Source organism: Protopterus annectens, chromosome 9.part0, assembly GCF_019279795.1.
Source record: "Protopterus annectens isolate FY-2018-M chromosome 9.part0, PAN1.0, whole genome shotgun sequence".
Taxonomy (NCBI): Eukaryota; Metazoa; Chordata; order Ceratodontiformes; family Protopteridae; genus Protopterus; species Protopterus annectens.
The window spans coordinates 1221976720-1221989845 of record NC_056743.1 but is presented as its reverse complement, the minus strand read 5'-3'; the positions used below and the strand labels follow the sequence as shown (position 1 = coordinate 1221989845).

Here is a 13126-nt window from a genome sequence, read left to right as displayed (position 1 = left end):
CTTTTTGCAGCAGGCAAGCCCCCACCCCCACATGTCTGATATACAAACTCCATGGTTGCAGTAACTTAGAGAAGGGAAAATCTCCTCAAAAGGGGCATAACAACTGACAAACAAACACACACACACACACACACACACACACACACACACACACACACACACACACACCCACACACACACATACGCCCATGCTACCAGTTATAATGCCATACACACATCTACATTCAGCAATATATACCCAAGTCACTTACTTTAGACTTGTATGCCACTGGGACATCAGAAACCAGCAGTTTTAAAAGAGCAATCTCATGAAATAGCTGCTCCCTCATGTAAACTGTACAGTCACTGTTTCAAACATGTCATACTGAGCAAATTCAGCATCTTTAAATATTAATTTAGATGGGCTGTTTTTAAATAGATTTCAGCCTTACAGCTACATAACATTGCACTGACAATATGTATATAGCAGCTTGAATATTGATATGTGGAGACCATTGGTATATGTAAGAGTTGCATACATACCCACACACAAACACACAGATCCATACAGGTTCACAGGCACATACACATAAAGTGCATGCTTGTGCGCAGACACACACACACACACACACACACACACACACACACACACACACACACACACACACACACACACACACACACACACACACACACACACACACCCGTGCTACCAGTTATAATGCCATACACACATCTACATTCAGCAATATATACCCAAGTCACTTACTTTAGACTTGTATGCCACTGGGACATCAGAAACCAGCAGTTTTAAAAGAGCAATCTCATGAAATAACTGCTCCCTCATGTAAACTGTCACATGTACAGTCACTGTTTCAAACATGTCATACTGAGCAAATTCAGCATCTTTAAATATTAATTTAGATGGGCTGTTTTTAAATAGATTTCAGCCTTACAGCTACATAACATTGCACTGACAATATGTACATAGCAGCTTGAATATTGATATGTGGATACCATTGGTATGTGTAAGAGTTACATACACGCCCACACACAAACACACAGATCCATACAGGTGCACAAGCACATACACATAAAGTGCATGCTTGTGCGCAGACACACACACACACACACACACACACACACACACACACACACACACACACACACACACACACACACACACACACACACACACACACGCACACACACACACACACACACACACACACACACACACACACACACACACACACACACACACACACACACACACACACGCACACACACACACACATTTCCACAAAGGCTAATGGCTATACACTGCAGTATACACATTTGATAATACCTAGCTGGATTGGTAAAGTTTTCAAGAAGTTAGGGCTGCCATACTTTCCCTGTGCAGATTTCCCCACTGAAATGCATAGGTGCATGCTGCTTCCTAATGGGGTGTACTTGTGCATCTTCTAAACTGCTCTTTAAAAGCAACTTGCATAGACCAGAGAGTAGGGCTTCCATATACAAGTATTCTAAAGGAGCAGTATACCTGCCTAATTATGGGGCCTCATTAGCATAGCTCCTGCTTATAGTTGCCATCTGTCGATTTTTTCCAGATTATTCAGAAACTGAGCCCCTTGTCTAGCTTGATGGTTTTCTGATAGGTACTCCATTTTGCAATGCTGTTTGATAGCGTGTCTTTATTTCCCAGAGTCAGCACTGTGCTTTAGTGATATCAGTGCATCTCGTATGATACGGTTGGGCAAGCCTGGGATTTTGAAGAAGAGCTGAACCAGAATCGAGCTAAGGGGCTGACTTGGCTTTTAGATCCCATTAAAAGCCAAGCCAGAACCAGCGATGAAAATTGGGAACAATTGTAATAAATGTGACAGATACAGTGTTCAAAATATATATGTTTATAAACTCACAGACATGCAGGATGCCAAACAGTACATTTCCTTAGCTGCTCATGTCTGTCTGTATTATTTTGTTGGTACTTACGTATTATCGCAACCAGATTTTGGGTCGTCTTTTAACTTTGTTGATTTCTACTGAAACGGCATCACTGAAGTGTAACATAGAAGGGTACAGTGTCAGAAAGTCTGCCGGGATATCGATGGTGGTTTTATGAAATGTTAGGACTTATAATTTTTAAGATTTGCGGGAAGCATGCTTTAAACACGTCAAGCGTTGATTTCTGTGATCGCAGTGGTTATGTGCCTATGTCTGTTGGTTCTGAAAGGAGTGTGGCAGTTAAGCGGATGATATTGCGCACAAGCGGAGGTTAAACAGCAGATTAGGTGCTTGCGACTATTTTTTGTAGTGTTTTTGTAGTCTTAGGGTAGGTTTACCATTGAATCGGCTGTGAAAAAAATAAGTAAAGGTTTTGAAAACAGATCTCTTTCCTTCACCGACCGGCAGCATGTCAAAGGAACGCCTTGAAAGTGGAATGGGACTTGCTTAAACTGACACAATATGCTGGCGGTAAAAGGGAAACCTATTTTTCAAACCTTACTTTTCCGACTTCATTTTTTTCAGCCATTTCAATGATAAACCTTTATAAAACTTATAAAACATTACAGAAGTCATGTGTCTAACCTTCATAACACTGTACTGCTACTACGTGACCTAAACAGAAGCAACCAGCATTGCCACAAAAATCTGGTTGCGATAATACGCAAGTACCATTTTGTTACACTCAAAAGTGTTGGCAACTAATGTGTAAAATAAGTTATTAAAAGAAACTATGGACAACTGTGATTAAATTCATTTTTTTAATTAATATTATTCAGATAAACAGTGGCATAAGAAATTTAACTAAACATTAATATATTCTTGCACATTAATATTTTAGTACTTTAAGACAATACAGTCAGGCTGCATCACTGTTTTTGACATTAGCATTACCTTATATTTATTAAGCTATAAACTGTAATAAAAGTCTTGCATTCCTTTTTGACACTTAATGACACTGAATTTTGTACAAGTATACTAACAGTACAGTCATAACGTGCCATTTTATGACACTAGTATCACGTTATACTGAATTAACCAATAAAACAGTAATAAAAATCATACTGTTTATTTATTTATATTTATTTACTGGGGTAGAGCTGTGATCACAAATGACCAACTGCCGTCTCAACCTGTGCTACATTGATAGTAACAGAAAATTGTACATCAACATGGTGTTAACATATAAAATTCATGACTATAGGAAATTGTGCATATACATAGAGATCAACATATATAATACTTAAATATAAGAAAGTGTTTACATAGGCATTTCATATTTCTTGCAGTAAAACAAATGTTTCAAAAGCAGAATATATGTACATGTTTACATTAGAAGAAGCAACAAAAAGAGAGAAAAGTAAAAATAACAAGGTTTAGAATGAGAAAGAGAGGAGGAGAAAGAGAGGGGATTGGAGACTAAGCTTGAGTGTAGATTATTCAACTGTAGATGGGTAGGATATCATCTGCAAATTATTAACCCCCAGATGAGTATGTGAGGGAATAGATTCAGTGGAGTGTGTTAAAATAGTTAGGTATTATCGACCTGGGAGATCAGCTGACAGTTGAGAATACGTATGTAAGTAGAAAGAGGGTGAGGGAGGGATCTTTGTTACGGATCTACTCTGCAAGAGGTGCAAAATTATGTGATATGCTCTGTATTCAGAGAGTTACATTCATGCTGCATGGAAGTTTTCGAATGAGCTTGATTCAAGATCTAATGACTGAATAGTCAGTGAGTTCAATTAGGTCATGAGGAACGGACTGCCAAGGTTTTGGGTTAAGGACCGAGAAGCCATGACTAGTAGAATGTAACCTGAAAGAAGGCATTTGTAGAGACGAGCCACTTCATTCTTGACACCCGAGTTATAGGTTGTAGATGCAGCAAACAGCTTTGAGGTGGGATGGGACATTCTTGATGAAATAATTGAAAAGGAGGGAGCCAATAAAAAGGTTGGCTGTGGCTTGCACTGGCAGCCAATTAGCCTTAGAAAGAGAGAGGCAGTGATGTTCATTCCAAAGTGAGTTTAATATGAAGTAGCAGATTTTAATTAAGAGGGTTTGAAGGGGAGGTTACATTTTTGGCAAAGGCAGAGGCTAACAAGGACAGTTCTTGCTCAGGTTGTACGAGAAAGATATCTTTGCCTGTAGCTGCTCTAACAAAGATAGAGAGGAACTAGAGAGATCTTGTTGGCACAGAAAAGCAGGTAGCTGATCCTGGTTCATAGTCACTCAGTGTGTGTTTGGAAGTAGAGGGACTGGTCTAACAATATACCTAAATATCTAAAGAAATGTGTAGCTTCAATGGAATTATTGTCATGGTCTGTGATGTGAACAGGTAGGGGACGTGGCTAGTCTTTTTTTGGGGTGCCAAACAGTATGGATTTTGATTTTTTTAGGCTTGAGTAACAGTTTTTTGGGTGTGAACTAACTGTGCAGTTGAAGTAGTTCTTGAAGTTGTGTTCAATGGAATTTTGAGAGAGGTCAGACCTATGGATGACCATATCATCAGCATATATAAGTAGTGGAAGTTGGTATAAATCATGGGGGGGGGGGGGTATTAAGACTGAGAACAGAGTTGGGGTAGAATGAATATATTCATTCTGTTTTACACATTATAAGAAATACACTTTTCTCTTCCATTATGTTGCTTAATGAACATAACTGAGCAGCATCAGTGTAAAAAAATCCTTTTTTGTATGAAAATTCATACCAGTTATAGTGTTCAACATGGTGAAGGCAAGCCTGCTACCATACACATGAATGTCCTCATCCCCTCACAATGATCCCATCAATACCAAAATATCATAATGAGCCTATGTCTGGTGTTATGGCTAATTAATGAAATATATTTTTAAGTAGCTGTTCCCTGTAGCATGCTAACATGCTACACAGAGATTCAGTGTGTAGCACAGATGTGCTTTGTACATAACTGTGTACTATGTGCAGTTGACAGCAATGCTGTTGCAAGGGTAAGTGGAATGCTTAAAAAAGTTTGATAGCTTATAAGCTCTCAGTTAAGTGATTGCAAGTTCAATTGCTTAATAGCTTGTGAATTGTCTGTCAAACAATCTTGTTTATGTTTAAGGATGTTAAACTACAGACTTTATTACAGTCATCTTCCATAATTAGAAACCTATGTTTGATATTATGTCATTGATTAAAATTCGATTTTCTTGTCATAATGATATCTTATAGGTTCATAGAAGATTACTAGGTTAATGGCCCTAGAGCCCTTACAATCCTAGCCATATTTATCCCAAGTTCCCCAAATAAAATCACAGGTGGAGCCATCACCCTACAGCACACCATCATAAATCATCCTTAAGGTACATTTCCTGTTACTCACATGCCCCTATTCTGTGCCATTTGAATGTGCAAGACTTGAATGTATGAGTCTGATAACTGAGATCACTAACGTGTGAAATGTGTGTTATGTGTACTAAGGCTGACATTGCCATATGTTGGAGTATTCTCTTTACTGCAAAACACAGCAGTAGCAAGGTTATGGAGGAGTAGCTGCCTGCATCCAAGGTTTAAACAGGATTGCAGCAAGTTTTGATGTTAGATGTCTTTAGAAGTGATTGCTTTGTAGGGGCCACAGTTTTGAAACTTGCACCAGCAGATCTGTGACATATGTCATGGTGGAGCCACCAGTATTACTTTGGCTTTTCTGAGCATCCCTCTTTGTAAGTTTGTTCAACCATCCATAAGCACTTCTTTGGTTTTCAGTTTAGTAAATCCCTGGTTAAAGGAACCTTCCAGTCATTTTGTTCCCTATGATGGTAATGAAGCAAAGCTCCAGAACTTCTTTCCAAACTTGAATTATTATATTTCTTCCTGCCCCTTTGTTGTATTATATTCATTCTTCAATTTTTTAAGGAAACATTTAATAAACTTAATAACATATAAATATTCAAATGATTATCTGTGTATCATATTTTTTCACTTCATCACATATTATTATGTGTGTATGCTCCACATTCCTAATTATTCTAGCCATCATTGTATGCTGTCAGAATTAACACTTATGCATTATGTCCTTGAAGAGTACTCTCTGTTTCCTGAAAAGAGGCCATTATCCCAATAGGATTTACTGAACTATCAAAATGAAAGCAACTGGCTGAAGTCCTGACTATGATGCTGGTGGCCTGGGTTTAAATAATGGACCAGGAGTAAGAAGAGCAGGCCAAGTGAATGTGAAAAAGTGGCTTCTGGCTTGTGTTCTCAAACCACTGGGAGGATGTGAGAACTATGTGCAGCACTTCTGCCCCAGTGGACATTAGGAAAATGGCAGTGGTCATGGCTCAGGATTTCATTGGCCACCTTAGTTCCAAGGTAAAAGCTTGCACATCTAATTCAGGCTGTTCTAGAGCACTTTACACAGAAGCTGACCAGGGAATGCAGATATACCTCCTGCAATGTCTCCTGTTTAGCCATAACTTCCTGCAGCCCATCATAACAATATTTGTTATAATGAACGTAGTCTCAGGGTCTTGTAGCACTAAGGAGTCACAGGCCCTATTCATGGTGGGTAAAAGAGCAAATGTGAGATTGAGTCCAAGAGGGTGAGGGAATAGGACACAATTTGTGACAAGAAAGTGATCTCAGAAATACAACCATTGTCTTCCCCATAGTGCCTTTTTTAGGCAATGCCAAACTGAAAGTACTTCCGACATAGCAAATCAAAACCAAGAAAATCTAAAGGTGTTACTGCTCAATGCTAGGAGTCTAAACAAAAAACTCCACTCCCTAGAAGCTCTCTTGGCCCTACAGAATGCTGACATATGTGCAGTCACTGAGACATGGTTTAAAGCTGCGGAGATCACACCAACAGTGCAAGGTTATAATGCCTTCCACACATTTAGACCAGCTACTTCACAGGCAGGGACCAAAGGTGGTGGTGTCTCTATTTACATAAAAAATAAATATACTTCAATGCTGGTCAAACAGGACAATGCACTTGAGCTGCTCCATGTTCAAATCACCATAGGTAAAATCCAGTACCACTTCCTTGCAAGCTATAGGTCCCCCTCTATGACCCAGGAAACCCATACCATGTACTTAAACTTATTAGAAACAATAACCATACAAACTGATACCATATTCATTGTTGACTTTATTTAACCCTCTATTAACTGAGAATCCTATACAACACCAAATGTACATGCACAGAGATTCCTGGATTTTGTAAATACAAACTCCCTGGACCAGATAGTCAATACACCAACCAGGAGTGCAACCATACTGGATCTGGTCCTCACCGATATGGGAGAGTGCTGCACACCTCCTACTGTAATGCCTTCCCTGGTAAGGCCAGACTGCAAAATGGTCTCTTTTGAAGTAAAAATAATACCTGGACCTCCAGTTAAATCAGGAATATTCAGGAACTTTTCTAAGGCTAACCTGCTATTAAGTGAGAACCTGGCAAAATTTCAAGCTCCCATAAACCCTGAGAACACTTCTGCCTATGCTGAACTGTTCACAGAAACTCTGTACAAGCATGCTAATAGCTGCACAGAGGCAGCTGCACCCACCAGGAAGAAGTACAGAACAAACTCAAAACACAAGCCCCCCCTAGTGGAATCACAAAATCAATTGGATGTATAACAGGAGGAAGAAAATCTTGGCAAAAATTAGGAGGTGCAGAATCCAACAGGATAAAAGCACTCTCATCAAACTAAACAAACAACTCAGTGGACAAATAAAGTCTACCAAAGCCAAGTTTGAGGTAAGTTTGGTCTCCCAGGCCAAGGACAACCACAAAGCATTATTTAACTATGTCTGCAATCTCAAAGGCAATACACAATTGTGTGCAGAGCTCATTGTAAACAGAGCCACCTATAATGAGCCAGAAGATACAGCAAACCTCCTGGCTGATAATTTCAGCTCCAACTTTACTCATCTCTCCCCCTCAACCTTCCCTCAGGAAATATCATTAAATATAAGCCCCCCTACTATCACTAGGGAACAGGTCCTTAATGCTCTCTCTAAGACCAAGAACACTGCATCAATGGACCCAGACAATATCCCAGGATGCCTTCTAAATAGCAAGGAACATGACCTATCAGGGCCTCTGGAATTACTATTTAACTGTAGCCTCCAAATAGGCTTTGTGGCTAATGAATGGAGAAATGGAACAGTCATCCCTCTGCACAAAGGTGGGCCATCTACAGACCCTGGAAACTGCAGACCCATAAGTCTCAATAGTCTTGTATATAAAGCCATGGAAAGAATTATGATGGAGATGAGCAGTAGAGATATAGTGAATCTCCAGACACTGGACCCAACCCAGTTTGGTTTTGTCAAGGGCAGATCATGCCTAGTCAACCTGGTGGACTTCTTTGAGAAGGTCACCAAATCAATGGATGAGGGCAAAACCATTTACACTGCCTACCTTGACCTGGTCAAGGCATTTGAGACAATACCCCACTCGAGCATTGTTGACAAACTCAAGAGGTTAGGTACAAACCCCTTATGTTAGCTGGTGGATAGCCAACTGGACAGGACATTAGAATTGGAGAGCCCACCTCTACAAAGAGGCCAGTCACAAGTGGAGTCCCTCAGGGATCAGTCCTTGGACTGCTCTTTTTTGGCATTTACTTCTCTGAAGTCAAGACTAATGTCAGTTATCTCTGGCTGACTAAATGTGCAGATGATTGCAAATTAGGAGCTGTCATTGAATCTCACACTGACACAAATGATCTTCAGGAGGGGCTGACAAAGACAAACAACTGGTGTCAGAACATGGACTAAAACTAAATGACAAGAAATGCATAATAGTATCCTTTGGGAAGTCGTCCATCCCTGGTAACTATCAAATTGACAACACACGCCTTAGAGTTGACCCAGTATTCAGGGACTTAGGGACACACATAGATAGTAATCTAGCCTTTGATCATCATGTGTCTACAGTTCTGGGAAATAATTCTATGTTGTGCAAGTTATAAACAAAGGTATGGCATCTAAGTCCAAGGAAGTCATTGTTCCACTGTATTCGACATTCATCAGACCTATCATTGAGTACAATGCCCCCTTTGCTATGTACCTAACCAGGCATATCCAACAACTGGAAAGCCCACAGAGGTTCCTTGCTAAATTAATACATGGCATAAGTAATATGTCCTATGGAGACCACCTCAAGGCCCTAGCCCTGTATTCTGTCTCCTACAGGCCTTTGAGGGGAGATCTATGCCTGGCATACATTGCATTGGCAGACCCCACTCTGATGGATCTCTTGCATATCCACAAAACAAATAGTACCAGAATTACCTGTTCTAAAGACATAAACCTTGCCTGTGATATTAATAGGACCTGCTTGAGAGATAGATATGTATCCCAAAGACTGCCCCGTATATTTTACAGGCTCCCTATCCATGTGAAGCAAAGTTCCTCCCTAACCCAATTCAAGTGCAACTTGGACAAATGGATGGGAAAATGGAAATTCATCCCTGGTTTGGCACCTATGTCAGTAATGGACACAGGTAACCCCTAAATGGTTGATTTCCCAGGCCCATGCTTACACTTAACAAGGGTATCAGAACTTGTCAGAGATTTGGGATGCATGGCTAGACTTAAAAAGGCCCTTGTGATTGTTAGCCTAGTAAACACCTATGAACCTATGAACTTATGAACAAACAGTTATTTGACACTTTGAGACGAGCAGTATGTAGCAAGAGTGATTTATTGTTTTACTATTTGAACAACAACTCACGTTTAATAAATCAGTTATGGCTAATTTAAATGTTGACTTTGTTATGATGGTACATTCTGATTAAGGAAACATTTACTGAAAGTGTTCAATATGAATTAATTCTGTTCTTTATTATTGTAGTACTTCCAGTTAAAGATACATGTCAGCAAGATCAATTTTTAGGTCACGTTCTTGTGGTGCAGATAAAATGGACGTAGTTTATTATGTATGCAAGACAAAATGATTTTACAAATGTGGAACAGTAAGCATACCATCTTCTTTGGCCCTACCCCCTTCCATCCAGTGCACATCACATGATCATTGCTTTCCACCCCAATTTCCATCTCATCAACAAAGCCACACGTACCATAGCTTCCCATGTATGCCCCTGGGAGTGGGGGTTAAAGGTTTCTTTCAAATCCACAGGTGTGCAGTTTTCTGTTGTATAATGGTCTTCTATTATAGTATGACCTTTATTTTCTCTCACAAATGTGAAGCATGGTATAACAGACCACAATGTCATCTTTCCCTTATAGCTTATATAATTGCATGGTATATTAGATGTTCATCTGTTGGGGTGCAGTTAACTTGATGGCAGTCCCTTTCCTCCACTCAGTGAGATGAAGAACGATCTACTGAATGCTAAGCTTTCTGATTTGGCCAAGCTTCTTGTATTCTTCCACTAATCTTGGGCAGCACAGTGGAATTCCTGCCTTTGTACCAAGAGGTTTACTTACTACTAATCCCTGCCTTTGCACCAGGTGTACTACTGGTCTCTGCCTATGCACCAGGAGGTCTACTACTAATCTCTGCCTATGCAGCAGGAGGTGTATTCATACTACTACCTGTTTTTGCACCAGGAGGTGTACTATTAATTCCTGTCTGTGTACCAGGAGGTGTACTACTAATCCCTGCATGTGTATCAGGAGGTGTACAAATAATTCCTGTCTTTGCAACAGTAAGTGTTCTATGAATTACTGTCTTTGTACCAAGATGTGTACTACTAGTCCCTGCCTATACACTTGGAGGTGTACAGCCAATCCCTGCCTGTGTACCAGGATGTGTACTACTAATCACAGCCTGGGCACCAGGAGGTGTACTACTAACCCCTGCCTTTGCACCAGGAGGTATACTACTAGTCCCTGCCTGTGCACCAGGAGGTGTACTACTGCTATACACTTCTAATACTTCTAGTTCATCTGATTTGTAGTATTACTTTTAAAGAAATAACACAATGTTAAAAATTATAAATTAACAGGAAATGAGAACTTCATAAGCAGCATTTGGTAAATATGGTAGATATGCTGTGGGTTAAAGATAGATGATGGATCTTAGCAGATGGTAATGTAACCTAGGTAGATTTTGAATACTGTGAAACATGTACAGTTTAGGTAGAAAATACATTTTATAGTACATTAATTGAGGAGGTGTGGTAGTCCATTAATTTCTCAGAGGAGACACAAATTTCTGTATTTTGTACAGACTTGCTGCTTCCTTTGCTTTTATTCCCAGATCATAACTTGGTGTCTCATTGAAAGCCCGCTGGAAGATTATAATCAATGACTCTTTAAATTTCTTGTTTAGGTTTCCTCCCATGAAGATATAGATTATGGGGTTGATACAGCTGTTGAGGTAAAGCAGAGTGCTACTGTAGTTGGCAATGATTGATGCCAGTGTTTTGTAGTTATTGCTGGTCAATAATTCGATCATATGCATTAAGCCGGACACCTGATAAGGTGTCCAGCAGATAAGAAAGGCCAGGACAGTGACAAGAACTGTTTTGTACAGCTTTGTGCTACGGACTGTGGATTCCTGAGTTACTTTAATAATGATGATTATGCTGGAAGATGTGATGAGGATTAGTGGCAGTAAAAAGCCCACCACACATTCACTGGCTGTGATCACCTTTACGTAGTTGTGATCCTGTACAAAGCATATTTGCTTATCCTCAAATTGGTATGTTTCACTCCAGATCAAAGATGGCAGACTTATAAGAGAAGCTAGAAGCCACATGAGGGAGCAAATGACTGCAGAAAGACGTTGGGATCTACGGCACTTGTACCAGAGTGGAGAGACCACAGAGCAACAGCGTTCCAAACAGATTGCAACCACAAGAAACACACCAGCATAGAGCGGTAGCTTAGAGAAGAACTGATCTATCTTGCAAAACACCCTTCCAAATGGCCAGTGGTTGTGCATTAACATAACAGGGACTGAAGCCCACAAGACAGCAGAATTGAAGAAGTCAGCCACTGCTAGGTTCAGAACATAGATAGTAAAATCTGTACGCTTCATTAGAAATCCTAGTACCCAGATGACCATTCCATTTCCCAGCACTCCAAGCAGAAAGATGATAATTATCAGTGTCAGGTCTACTATATCTGAGGTACTGAAGTATAACTCAGTGCATGGCAGTAAGGAGCCATTTCTGGAGGTCACATCACATTGCCTGGTTGTCCCATTGATGAGATTAAGTGAAAAATTCCCAAGTTCCATCTGGTACACAATTCTACGTCAGCAGGCAGTTCTGATCTCTGTAAAATAAACAAAAATATTCTTTAGCTGTGACAATCATAATGGTAAGCTGTGACTATATTGCTCTGTTTTACATGCTATAGAGTTATAGGCAGGTTGGTGTGGATCCCCCTGACAAATAATATTGATGATGCTGTAGGTTCCTATCTTATGCAGTTAGAGCTGATCGGTATCTAACACCTTAAGGAAGAAAGAACCACACACTGTGATGAGGGTAAATTCATCAAGCAATGCCTTTTAATTGTGTTTTGTCAAATCCACATGCACTTTTACTATGCGAGCCAACTTGTGAACTACAGTGTTTTTTTTTTTTTTCACTTTTCACCACAGAAGTCTGACAGCGAAGTTCATGCATATGTAAGTTAGAGGATATGCTGGAGCCAAGCATCACATGAAGGTGAATGGGAGGTTTTTCCCTTGCAATATTTAAAAAATTGATGAAGCATAACTCACAGTATAAACCAACAGCACACAGAGAGAGCTTAGCCTAAGCAAGAAGACACTAAGGCATAAATTATTGTAGCTGTCTGAAGACAGAATACATTTCTGGATTTGAAAAATATTTCTTTGATGGAAAGAAGATGCATTACCACAACTAATACATGGCCCTTCAATGTCAATCTCTCAAAAGGAATAACGTGCAGATCACAAACATGTGGAACAATGTCCTGTCTGTTCACTCTGTTTGCCTGCTGTATGACCTTGAGCAAGTCACTTAACCAGACACTGATCCTGGGTCTCTCTTGGTTAACAAATCAGTATTTATTTTAAATAATAAGAGAGGAAAGGAAAAGAAAATAAGATAGATGTACAATAGCATACAACAGTATCACCTCAGTCTTAGCAAGATGGAGCTTGAAGTGATTCTCTATTAACATCTTCTCATCTTTGTTACCTGAAGGACAGAGT

The 13126-nt window shown here is 39.8% G+C and overlaps 1 protein-coding gene across 1 annotated transcript; it reads right to left on the bottom strand.

Annotated features, from left to right (window-relative positions):
- Window positions 1–11122: 11122 nt before the first annotated feature.
- On the bottom strand, window positions 11123–12210 carry LOC122810641 (C3a anaphylatoxin chemotactic receptor-like). Its single transcript, XM_044082214.1, has one exon. It carries the CDS (start codon window positions 12176–12178, stop codon window positions 11123–11125), a length of 1056 nt encoding a protein of 351 aa, XP_043938149.1. The 5' UTR covers window positions 12179–12210.
- Window positions 12211–13126: the final 916 nt, after the last annotated feature.

What these genes read in the sequence shown, in the direction of transcription:
- LOC122810641 (XM_044082214.1), bottom strand. Translation starts at nt 12,178, where the DNA reads ATGGAACTTGGGAATTTTTCACTTAATCTCATCAATGGGACAACCAGG.